Here is a 13,590-nt window from a genome sequence, read left to right on the forward strand (position 1 = left end):
AATAGGAAGAATTGCTCAGAGGTGTTCTTGTTCTCAGGAGAGCTAGGGAACATAGAATAAAATCACTGCTCAAAATCTTTAGCTTTTTGATTTTGAAGAGAAGGACATGTAAAGAATGAGAGTCTGAGTGTGTTCAGGCACACACAAATACACACAGATATACATGCAATATGCACGTCTCCATAGACATGGTCTCATAGTCTATTTACTATCCTATTTATTTACCTGGGTATTCCGAAGTCATCACAGTTGACAGCTCTCCCTTTAGTAAGGTTCTGCCCACACTCAAAGCACAGCCGAGGGGTGTGGAGCCTTCTCCTGGGACCTCAGTTGTGATCTCAGGCTTTTCCTTTAAATGCTACAGCTACCTACTTATGTCCTGGTACCAATCTGGGATAGCTACTATAGTTACTACCACCCTTGGTTGTGTTTTTCTCGCATTCTCCCAGGTAGTTGCATTTGGGTTTTACTCTTATCCTCTGTAGCATTGATCATCTGGCTCCAGTCTCCAAGACACCCAGAAATAAAATAAATAAATAAATAAAAAATTTAAAAAAAGACACAAAGTGGAATATAATTTGCTAGAGCTGGTTCAAATTCCATTTATGCTGGTTTCTGGTTCTTAGGCTCCCAACTTGTTTAATCCTTTTGAACAACTCTGCACCTCTGTAAAATAAAAGTAACACAGCCAACCTCGGAAGACTGCTATCAAAATTTAGAAAGGACCATGTGAAGCAAAGAACAAATTGCCTTATGCACAGCGAGTTCCAGCAGTAAAGAGAATTATTAATGACACAAGTTTAAATAAGATGCCCTCTGTTAATTGGGGGAGAGACCTAAAGGAAAGGAAATAAATGGCAATGAACAAACTTAGAGACACGTTTATTATTTTCAGTCTACATAATCATGTAGGAGGAAGTTATAAAATTTGTGTTTTAGAAACCATCTTTTTGTGTTCACAAAGGTGCTATCTCTCCAAAGTCTGGCTGGCCCACAATGCTATGAAAACTTCATTGGTTACAAGAAAATGTCAAGAGAAATCTTTTCCTGGATATTCAAGATCCCAAAGCCCCAGAGCATCCCTAACTTGTTTTACTGATATATCCCAGGGCAATTAATAAAGAGCAAAATGCCATGCCTAAACAGAGGGAGGGCTTCCCACGCCCCTAACATGGCCTCTGTGGTAGTTTCATGGCTGAGCGGTTACCAGGCACCGTTTTATCCAGACTGCTGAAGACCGAGGTGCGCAGTGAGGCTGAGGGAAGGGGAGACCGGAAGAAGACTCCCGAAACTCGCATCAAAACTCACCTCTTGTGTGGGACCCAAGCCCAGAGATGGAACCACCAGGAAGTCCCAGCATAACGCAAGAAAGAGAGGGTGTAAATAGTATGCCCTCCTCTAGCAAGGGCACCTCCACACCCAGAGGGATTGTCCTGGTCTCTGAGGGGTCCCAGACAGGGGGTGAACAACAGAAAGCACGGCACCCATGGGGCACTATTCTTTGACAACACCCCTCTTCTCAGGTCATCTGTGCCTGGATCTACTTATTCCTGCTTAAAGTTGTTCCAGCATTTAGAACTACATTCTGCTCAACCGTGTCAGTTGGTTAAAAGGAGGTGGGTGGGTGGGCACAGGCAGAGAAAAGACTCTCACGTCAGTATCCGTGGAGAGTCCGGCCTCACAGAGTAGCCTATGTACAGAACATCTACCTCTTTTGCCTTTGTGGATATGGAAACAGCTTCTCCAAGCTTGCCTAGGACTTGGCTAGATTCAACCATCTGCATTTGTTATGCTGTCCAGCGCACATACATACTCATGCTGTGGCGATGGTGGGGGGTGGGGTGGGGGGGATAAGGAGCCACACAGTAGAAATCTCTAAGCCTGGGCACTGGTTGGTGACCTAGTGGCCAAAAAATGTGCCCAGACTAGGTCTTGATAAGGTAATTTCTATCCAAGTATTTGTCACTCTTGAGCTTTTAGTCTCTTTTCTTTTCCTTTCTTTTCTCTTTTTCTCTCTCCCAACTCCCCACTCTTCGCAATACCGTGGATTTAACCCTGGAGTGGCAGAGTCTTATATATGATGGTCACACTTTGGCGGGAGCACAGGACTGCTCAACACCGCAACCCCAAGAGTGCAAGTGCACCATCAGCCAAGGGTGCAAGCTCACCATCAGTCTCAGAGGTGCCCTGAGGGGTCACACTGACACTGACCAAGCCCTCCTTGTGGATCCTAGGGTCTTCTATCAGAGGTTTCTGCATCTCTCTGCAACCACGTGACAATGGCCTCCTGGTCTATATGTTGTCCAGCAATTGCAAGGGACAATCACTTTAATCCAAATCCTTCCTACACCCAGAGAAAATGGGTAGCTGTCTGAGTTTCCAAAGAAAATGGCAGAGCAAGGGGCTAAGTAGCAGCTTGAAAGCTCTGCAACAAAGGGCAGGGCTGAGAAGAGAGATGAGGAGGCCAACTCCTCCTACCCTTCTAGAACTATCTTCAGACACAGCCTCATTTCAGTGGCTGCTTACTATATACCCCAGGGTGGGGGGAAGGGGAACCTCCTGTACTGCCACCCACATCCTTATCAGCAGGACATTCAACACAATCACCACCACACTGGTGCCTGCACGCAAAAGAGGCCTTCATGTACTACAAAAGATTTGCAAGCCTTAGGGAGAACAAGAACACTTACAAAACACCCTGACCTTTACAGTCTGGAATTCCCAAGACACTGCCCAGTCCACCGTGCCCAGGACTCTGACTGCCAAGATCAACTTCATTTTCTGCCTCAGTGTTCAACTTCCTCTCACCTCCCCACCTCTCCCCACCCCCCCCACCCCACCCCACCCCACCCCCCACCCCCCGATCCTTTTCCCACCCTCCTTCCCAACCCTACATAGCTTTGTCAATGGCCTACCCAAAATTGTGATTCAACCAGAGTCTTCTCCTTTTTTCCCACGCCAATCCTCTTCACTCACCTCCCCTTCAAGGAGAAGGAAGTCGTTGGTGAAGAGGCAGGGAAGGTGACGTGATGGAACTGTGCCAGGAGATGCAGTGTCTGAGACGGGTACATGCTCACAGGTGGCCTCCAGACACTGCGGATAGATGCACCTGGGGGATGTCCTACCTGGACAGGAGGGCCCAGAGTCCAAGCCCTAGTCAGGCTCAGGGATCTCCTACAGCTGAACAGACACCACTGTGAGAACACAGCGCGTACCCAGGCCCTGGGAGGTGGGCAACATTATGTCCAGATTACAGACAAGCAATCTAAGTTCTAACTGTCCTATCCGGTTAGAATAGTAATATACGGGCATATCAGATTTGCCTTGTTCCAAATTTGCTGGCTTCCTGTCTGCATATCACTCCACAAAGAAGGCCTTGGTTCATCAGATAACACAATGGGTCCAGTCTGGAAAATTAAATAGAAGACCTGGAAACCTCCCTGCCTTGGTCCAGGCAGAGTAGCAAGCTAAACTGGACAGGCACTACTGGGGCCAGCTATGGCACAGGGATCAAGATTGGCGTGAATTTTTCCCATATCTACCACCGTGGCAGCTGCCGCTCAAGGCCTTCCATCCAAGCAGCTGTGCAAACAGTGGTTCTCAACCTGTGGGTCTCGACCCCTTTGGGGGGGGGATGTTGCTAATCAAATATTTACATTACAATGTCACGACAGTAGCAGACTTAGAGTTAGTTATGATGCAGCAATTAAAATAATTTTATGGTGGGGGGTTCACTACAAACGTGAGGAAGTGTATTAAAGGGTCATGCCTTTAGGAAGGTTGAAAACCATTGTGCTCAAAGATTAAGTGTGGGATGCAGGCCTTTCCTATTAGGTAATACGTGCTGCCATAGTTTCAAGCACACATTTTATTATGATGTTATTCTTTTGGTTTTTCTCTTGGGATCTAACCACATCTCACAAGCAGAGAAAATGAGACAGCACAGAAGGCTGAAAGTTAGGCCCCAGTCACTCTGCTGGTAGGAAATGACCACAAAGTGAGCAGGTCTGGGGACTCCAGTGAGCAGGGAGGTCTGTCTTCTTGTAAGATTCATTCAGACTCAAACCTCTTCACGCTTGCACCACCAGGGAAAACACTTCACCAGCATTTAAAAAGCAAAGAGATGCCAGGTTCCAGCTGTGGCAACTACGCTGGCACTTGGATGTGGTTTGTTCTCTCCTGAGGCGAGCAGGAGGACAGCCTCAGGACTTTATAGCTCTCCTGCACCACAAACCTTCATACAAAACAGAACACGATCCCCAGTAATAAAAATTTTAAACTAATTAAATTCTCAATTGACTAAGAGAAACTATGCAGTCTTGGAATAAATCTCCCTATACATTTCTGGAAGTTCTACTTAATGAGGCAACACAGCATATTTTCCAACCCGAAATGGAGATATTTGCCAAGCCCCCTGCATTGCCAGCCTGGCTGGCCATTGCTTCTGCTTCCTTCTCATTGGTGCAGCTCCCAGTAGGTTCTGTAAACCTTTCCTACAAGGTGTCAAGAAGGTGGTTCTACGAAGACACAACATCCCAGAGATCACAGCCATTCCCTCTCTGGAGGTCAGAAAACCTTGGTCATTATATGGTATTATCAATGGGCCTATTTGCAAGGTCAAACGTTCAAAATGTAGTAAAAATAAATTGCACAAACTCAGAAAAAAAAAAAAAAGAGCACCTCGTTTTTGAGTGCTTGCCAGGGAGAATGATGTATCATGCCATTCTGGGCCCACGTCCATCACACAGATGCCTGCATGCTGTGCACAAGTTCTCCTCCTCCCCCCTCCTCCTCAGCCTACCAACAGGCTATATCATAGGACCAATGACCAGCAAACCCCTTCCTAGTAAAAGATGGAAGCAAACTTTCTAGCAAACTCCATCTCATCCCCTGGAAAGGGGTTAGAGCCCCTACTTACCCTTCTGCTAACACAGATCTACTCTAACAGACGAGGGCCCAGGAGCCCCAAGTCCCCTGTCCAGTGCTACTCTGTCATCCTTTCCTTTCTTGTTATTACCAAGAAGAGCACACAGGACAGTTTAATCAGGAGGAAAGGGCTGAAACTTGGCATGTGTTGAATACAAGACTAACTGAGAAATGAGGATTCAGTCGGGAGTGAAACACAAGGGCTCAACCACCCTACAAACTGACATTCAGTGAGGGAAAGAGGTTGGCCAATAAGGGAATATACGCAAAGGTCATCTGTGGAGCCTTAGGCATGAAGGAGTCGAGATACAGACATTCTGTGGTGTGGCCTTGGTGATGCATGCCCAACAGGAAAGGAATGGCAGTCTGGTAGCAGGAAGACCTACGTTATAGCCTGAGACAGGGCATGTGTGGCTTATTGTGGGCAGTGGGGTAAGGAAGGCAGGGCAGGGCAGGGCGTGACTGGCACTGCAGGAAGCAAGGTGTGAAAAGCAATTGCAAGTTAGGCAAGGGCTAGACTACCCAGCTCATGTAGGACATGGTCAGAAATTCGTGCCGTCTGGTGGGAACGTGAAACAAGGCAAATGCCTGGAAGGCAAAATGGCAATAAAGATAAAAAATTTTAAAAAATCTTACAACTCCACAGTCCCTCTGAGCCATGTCCCAGCACACGGTCAGTGAGACACGAAAGAGTGGAGACGGCTATTATGTAAGGAAACTGTATAGATTATGACAAATGACGAGAACTGAGAAGAGCTACTTGGTGTGGTGATGCTGATTATCAACGTACTTGGGGATGCTGAAGCAGGTGGATGGGGAACTCAAGGCCAGAGATGAAGTGACGGGGAGGGCAGACCCAACTATCTACACACTGTACCTGAAGGAAGGCACTTCCACAGGATGGCATACAGAGCTTGCAATTAATAACACGAAGCCCCCTCACAACGGCTGAGGAACAATACACTGAAGCAAAGGGCCCATGAGAAGGGTTCACTGGGGAAAGGAGCTTGCAGCCAATCCTGGCAACCTGAGTTTGATCCTTGGGACCCACACAGTACAAGGAGAGAACCAACTCCCAAAAGCTGTCCTCGAACCTTCACACATGTACCATGGTATGCATAAGTCTACACACACACACACACACACACACACACACACACACACACACATATAAAAATGTACTTTTTAAAGCAGAGTCTTTGCAGGCAGGAAATAGCCTAGACCAATGACATGTACAATTATATTCTTTGGGCTCTTTAAAAAAAAGACTTATTTATTGTATTTTATACGTCTAAGTCCTTTGCCTGAATATGTGTATGCACACCACATGAAGGCTTGGTGCCTGAGGAAACCAGAAGAGGGCACCAGATGCCCTAGAGCCAGAGCTTTGCATTGCCATGGGGATGCTAGGAACCAAACTCACGTCCTCTGCAAGAACAGCAAGTGCTCTTATTGACTGAGCCATCTTTTCAGTGCCAAATGTTCCTTTCTAAGTAGTAAGAACAAGAGCGATTTTTGCTTATTTGTTTCTTTGTCTTTTTTTTTCCTTTTGTCAAAGTATACTTGATAAATATACTTCACAAACATGATACTTTTATAATAAGGGAGCAGCGGATTAACAAAACCTGTGAATGACAAGGAAGCACCGTAGGGAGGCTCTCCTATGACACCTTAGAAAGAACAGGACCAGCAAGACAACGTCCTATCTTCTATGGAATCCTCAAACAAGATAAACCATAATGGCTGCCTAGGCCATGGGACAGGAAGGGTGTTATTTCTGCCTGGCTGGTCTCTCTGACTCAGCGTGGCTGCTCAGCCCCTCTGATCCTGTGGTGAGATGACAGATAGGAGCCTAGAGGAAGTTGGCTTCTCACAGCCCAAGGGGAACCTGAAATGCTGGGCCTGGAATCCTCTAAGGAAAGGAACTTGACCTGGTGTTTTTCAGAATCCACACACCCAAGAGTGGTCTCTTTACTTTTTTTTACTTTTGCAGGTAAAACACAGTTAAGTTCTTGTCTGTTGCTTAGAAATGAGACGGCCACACAAGACCCAAACACTGTTGCTCTTCCTCCCCAAACAGGTTTGAAAGTATAATAAACAATGTGGACAAGTCACAGCAAGTCTCGGGCATTCAGATTCTGACTTAAACTGCAGACAGAGTTGGAAAGCTTCTGAGAGGCCAAGTCTATTCAGCCAAGGTGCCCTGCTCTCCCCGGAAAGCGAAGGTGCCTCAGCTCCCATGGGCTGTTTTGTTGGGCAGCTTCCTGGACTCAACACTCAGTGGCCGAAGAGGACAGACTACAAATGATTCACTAACAGAATCCCACACACTTCTCTTAGTCCTCAAAACGACAAGCGAAGGAAACACACACAGAACCAGGAAACAAAACAAAAAGTACAGATTCAGGAAGTCCTTACTTAAGGGAAATTTAATTAGAATTTGAGGACTTGGACAATCACTATCCAGGGCCACTATCTTCTCACCTTCACTTGACACAGATTTCCTAAGGCCTTAGTGTACCCTAAGCTAAACTACAGGGTATATGATAAAAACAGGGCCAGAGGAGACCGTCTGAGCGGGTGGTGTTTGTGAGTAGAAAGAGGCAGGTACTCTTAAGAAATACCATGAAATAGAGCCAGTTTGGGAACAAGTTACTACAGATCTTACGAGCCCTGTTAAAATGCTGGAACTTTATAAAACCCCAGTGTGGCACCTCCAGGCTGGGACTCAAAGAATCAGAAGGATATTTGCAAAACCAACAGTACTGCCCGGAGCCAGGCAGCAGCGTCGGGGGAGCAAGAGCCATTCATCTGCCCTGGAAGTAACCGAGGTAAAACACGTCCAGAATGGTCATGGCTGGTCAAAGTGACTAGTGGCACGTAGTACCCGGATGCTACTTAAGGGAAGAAGGGACAACACTGCCAGTCGGTTAGAGACAAAGAAACATTAAAGCAAGACGCCACCCAGGTTTCTGGCTTATTTGTTCAGGAGGAAACTAGACAAGGCGGCAAAGGCTCTTCACGGTGAGAGTGACCAACACATTCCAGGCAGACACAGGAATTGAGGATGCAGATAAGAGTTTCATCCAGAAATAAAAATGTGGAGGCCATTGGCATGTAGAGAATCTGAAGACCTGGAAATAGACACGACCACAAGGAAGAGAATGGAAGTAGGGAAAAGACACCAACAGAGCCTGAGAAATGCCAGTACTTACAGGATGGGCAGAGCAGAGCAAAGAGCCCAGTGGGGGTTGCAGGTGGGGGTGGGGGTGGGGACGTGGGGGGTGAGTAGGGAGGAACTAAGCAAGAAGGAAAGCAGAAGATGATCAAGGACCAGCCTGTCTACACAGCACAGAACAGAGTAGAAGCACCCTGAGTGGTCAGGAAGAGAAAAAGTGAAAGGTGTCCACCCCCACCCTCCCCACACCCCCCCCCCGACGAAAACAAGGAACACACTCGCTTCCTTCCTCCCAGCTATATAGTCCTAGAGCCTTTTCTCAAGAGACTGAGTGGGAGTCAGCAGAAAGACATGAGCTTTTGTGAAAATCTCAGCAGTATGTGCTGCTCTTCTCAGGAGATGGGGTGAAATGACAAAGCACAGAGGGCTACTAAGAAGGTGACGAAACAAACATGCCTCAAGGAGCTGGAAAGCCACTGTTCAGTCAGAAGTGCTTACTGGTCACTGGCTATGTATTATCACTGTTCAGGGTTAGAAGGCGACTGGCACAAGGCATAAAACAGATGGGAAGGGATAAAAACAGCCACGCTGCAGTGGCTAAGGGGAACACTCCAGACGGCCTTTCTGTTTCCTCACTCGGTATTGAAGATGACTTCAAAATCCAGGGGAGACTTTACTCTTAGCCTAACCCTATACAGCTGTGTTCTCAATTTATTTACAGTTGTCTCAAAATACTATCTTTAGATATGCAAATATTTAGATTTTTTTCTGGCCTTGTAGTTTTTAATTTATTTAATCTTGGAATGTCTTCTGTATGAGTATAAGTGCACATTTGCACAGATGTGTGTGGAAGCCAGAGATTATCTTCAATCATTTCTCCCCTTTTCTTTTCTTTCTTTTTTTTTCTTTTTTTTTTTTGAGACAGGATCTCTCAGTGATTGGCCAGGCTCAAACACTGAGCCTGGTGTGGGCTTTTGAAACCTCCAAGTTCACTCCAAGTGGCACACCTCTTGTTCCAACAAGGAGCCACCTCCTAATTGTTCAGAAACTGTTCTTCCACTGGGGACCAAGCATGTAAATATATGAGCCAATGGGGGCCATTCTTCTTCAAACGACCACAGAGGTGCACGGACCCTGTTCTTGCAGAGCTCCCGAGTTCAAATCCCAGCACCCACATCACATGACCACTTTACATCAAGCCAAGCAATCCAAAAACTTTACTCATTCAAGTCATTCAAATCTGATAAATTTAGGAGACTAGAACAAAGCTACATTTGGCCCCAGAATCAGAACCTGGTATAGCAGTCTCAGGGACAGGCTGTCATTACGGCAGGTACAAAAGAAAGAGGCAAAGGTATAGACTAAGACCACTTCCCCTACATTTTTCCCAAGAGGACAAAAAATGTAACCCACCTGCTGTGATTTCCCCACGAGAGGCATGGACGTGGCTCCGGAAGGTCATGGATCTGATGTCTGGAGTATTGTTTTTCATCCTGGCTCTACTGATATTTGGGGCCAGCTTAATAACATGCTGTACTACATCCTGTACACTAAAGGATGCTCTCAGCAGACTCTCCCACCACTACTGAGATGCCAAAAGCATGTTGTGAAATCCACAAAAGTCTGTAGGCATTACCAGATGTCCCCAGGGGACAAAATCACCCACAGTTGAGAGCTATGTTCTGGAGCGCTGGCTCTTGGATACACCCTGGAAGCTCCACAGACATTTCTAAAAATACTGAGTTTCTCCTTGAGAGGTTCTGATTTTATTTGTTTGGGGCTGGGCTTCTGCATCTGTGAAAGCCAGGGATGCCAACATGCAGACAAGTGGAAGAATGTGTCCTGCAAAGCTACCAAAGCATCTCTCTGGCGCAACTGAACACAACACAAAATACATTGTGTCCCACCTCCACCCCAGTTAGGGTCTTCATAACCTTGGTGTTAGAGTCAACATGACCAGAAGAAAATAAAAATGTAGAACAGATAGAACAAAGCCAGTGGGAACAATGATTGGCAAACCTCTTTTCTCCTTCAGATGGACAAAAACTAGTGAGAGACTCCAGGGTCAGCAACATAGGCTAGTGGGTGGAAGTGCTTGCCATCAAGCCAGATGACCTGAGTTCAATCCCTGGGAACCACATGGCAAAAGAGAGAACTGACTTCAACACATTGTTCTCTAACCACTGCATGCATGTGTGTGTGTGCGCGCGCGCACACACACACACACACGCACACGTATGCGCAAACACACACACACACACACACACACACACACACACACGCACGCACGCACGCACGCACTTATTTATTTACTTACATAATTGGAAAAAATAGAAACCTAATAGCATCAAAAACACAGACATGCTAGGCTTTGGGACATTTAAAAACAGCCTTAGAGAAATGAGACCCCCAAATGACAGCTCCATGGTGGTGATAACGCCCTAAGCCAGTTTAGAGCAATGTTGGGCTTGTGAAAAATGAGAAACAACCTGTGAGCTGAAAAGACACCCATAGGAACTGCAATTCCCTCTCAGTGGGGGGGTGGGGGGTGGGGGGAACTCATGACCCAGTAGATGACACTGCCAGGGATTTGTCTGAGGCCAACAACCACGTTTAATGCCTACATAAAAGTTTCACAGCCACAAAGAGCCTAACAGCCCCCTCCTCCCTCCACACTCAGCATCCTCTGCCAGCTTCCTCAGCATTCAAGAGCACTGGGCTCGGTTCCAGTTTTCGTGGAGAATGACATGGCTCTACCCTAAAGGCACAGTTCTCCCAGGAGCTAGTCTCCGGCTGTGGGCTTCTCATCAGATGCATGCCAGGCTATAGGCTGTGCTAAGGCAAGCTGTTGTTTCTTTAAGAAAGAGCAAGCAGCTACACATGTGATGGGAACTCTTTTCCTATTAATAGTGATTGCTAGCCTATACCGCATACTTGTGATACATGCAGCACTCACCAGACACGCAGCACTACCTCACAGGCTCCCAACAGCACTGTAGAGAAACTGCTGTTAACATGCACATCTTAGAGACAAAGCAACTGAGCCTCGGCTGTTTAAGTGACTCATCCAAGGGAAAGTTGGGAGTTGGCCTCATTACTCGGACTTTTCAATGTCACTGTTCCCCCATCCTCACTGAGGTTCTTTCAGTATATGTAACCACTTTTAATATGGAAGCTACAATAAAGAGTATAATAATCGAGATAAGGTTTTTTTTTCCTGGTTTTTAGCATACAGTTGATTTTTCCAAGTAGGGCTTACTGTAAACTAACTTCACCTTCTATTCTAAACTCTTACGTCCTGCGGAGTGTGTATAAGACTTTAATGACCACATTTGCCTTTTCTGCATGAATGAACAGGCTGCCCTGCCCTGCAATCTCCTTTCAGTTCCATCCTCATGTTCACATTTCCCTAACTTTACAAGTCCGTACTCTTCCCAGTAAACACACCCTCCCTTGGCAGCAGCGTGGTCCCTAAGAAGCTCGCTGCTCTCAATCCTAACTACAGCTGCCCCACTGGAACAGCTTTATTTTCCTTTCTTCTGTGAAAAATAAACACGTCCTCTATAAAATGTAACTATGCTGAGCACTCACCCACTCCAGTGATCTGTGTGTGTGTGTGTGTGTGTGTGTGTGTAGATGGACACAAAATCTCACTTTCCTCCTCATGCCCTGTCTCCTGCTCTGTCCTCTCTCAGGCTGGCCCTGGAGCCTCAACCACAGGCTGAACTGCCCATCTTAGCCCTTATGCCATGCCCTTTACTGTTACCTTTTCATTATAGCCCTAGAGCCATCTTGTGGACATATGCTTTAAACATGTGCTGAAGGTAGACCAGGCGGTTCATCAAATAAGGGACTTGCTGCAAAAGTTTAATAGCATGAGTTCCATTCCTGGAGTCAACATGGTGGAAGGAGAGAACCAACTCCTGCAAGTTGTCGTCTGGCTCCACACATATGCTGTGGCAGAATAGGTGCTGTACGTGCGCGCGCACACACACATACACACACACACACACACACACACACACGCACACGCACACGCACACGCACATGCACGCACGCACACACACACACGCACACACGCATGCACGCACACACACACACACATACACACACATTCGGTCTCTCCTCTCTCTCTCTCTCTCTCTCTCTCTCTCTCTCTCTCTCTCTCTCTCTCTCTCTCTCTCAAACCTGCTAACAGGGAGCCTTATTCAGACGATGTGCTGAAGCACACCACCATTGCTTCTGGCTACTAACCCTCACCTTGCTCACGAGGTCATCCTGTCCTTAACCTCTGGCCCCCAGAAAATGTAATCTAATGAGAGACAACTCCATAAAGTCTTTTCTCCTTTAAAAACATGAAAAAAAAAAAGTGAGAACCTCACTCAGGTCTGACAAGGGTGTATACCCAGAGAAGCCGTGGGTAGCCAGGCACATTTCATCTTGGTTGGGTGAGCTTGCTATGTGCCATGGAGGGTGAGAAAGCAGACGACTGAACATGCGGCACAGCTGCTAATGCAAAGGAAGGAAGCTGCGGTCTGAGCAGAGAAGGGAACCGCACAAAAAGTCTCTGATCTTAAGCCTTTCACAAAATGTTGCCAAAAATTTAAGTAACTGTCTTCTTCAATACCAGTTACAGTTAGCAAGAAACACTACACCGACTCCGCCACATACAACCACACTCGCCTGATTAACTAGGCACCGTAAATGTCTGGAAAAGGAAAGTCACTTAGAACCCTGAGCAGCAATGGCTCTGAATACCTCCCTGTGCCACATCCAAACAGCAGTCTTAAGAGAGACCATAAAACCTTATACATCCAAGGACACTTATCATGCCTGGACTGCATAAGACCTTCTTCTGCAAGGCCACTCTCTGCAAAGGTGGCCTTTCCAAGAAGGGGCAGGGAAGCACAGGCTGTACCCAGAGCCGTCCACACGGTCAGGAAGCTGAAGAGCAGCAGTGAGGGAAAAGCACACACAAAGTCCAAACCTCCGACTTAATTAAACAGAAAGCCAAAAACTGACCTATGAGGCCACACATGCCAACACTGAGAATCCAGAAGACAGCTCGCAGGTGGGAGACAGTGGAAGTGTCAGCAGGAATGTGGTCAGTTACACTAAGCCATCACTTCTTAACTGCAGTTATCTAGTTCACAATTACTTTAATGTTAATCAACAGTTGGGCAACATGCGTGAGCTGTCAAGTGCTGAGCCAGAAGAAGTTGGATGATATCTAAATTATAGGGGTTGGAATCCATCTCTACATCCTGAAACTCTAACTAACATGGCATTATTTCTTAAAGTACAGTTTGTGGCTTGGTTATTTTTTTTTAATGTAGCTCTTTTGGAAATGTAAGATGTTTTTTATTGTTTTTCCAGTGTTGGAGATCAAACCTAAGGCCTTGGATGCTACGTGCAAACTCTACGGCTACCCTACACGTCCAAGCATGACCATTTGCCTTTAGTGAGGTCTACAGGGCTAAAGAGGT

General features: G+C 46.5%; 1 protein-coding gene across 3 annotated transcripts in view; it reads right to left on the reverse strand.

Moving 5' to 3' along the window:
- Positions 1 to 13,590, reverse strand: part of TNFAIP8 (TNF alpha induced protein 8) — a 114,780-nt gene that overhangs the window by 63,715 nt on the left and 37,475 nt on the right. Inside the window, exon 1 of one of the 3 annotated variants that reach the window (XM_084779745.1) lies at positions 9,518 to 9,652. The exons of the other annotated variants lie outside the window; for them this stretch is intronic. Within the exon in view, the coding sequence (XP_084635871.1) occupies positions 9,518 to 9,596 (79 nt within the window). The 5' untranslated portion in view covers positions 9,597 to 9,652. Of the gene's footprint in view, positions 1 to 9,517; positions 9,653 to 13,590 lie in introns of those variants that run through there. 3 annotated transcript variants of the gene reach the window in all.

This window comes from Acomys minous (assembly GCF_964271855.1).
Source record: "Acomys minous genome assembly, chromosome: 4".
NCBI lineage: Eukaryota > Metazoa > Chordata > Mammalia > Rodentia > Muridae > Acomys > Acomys minous.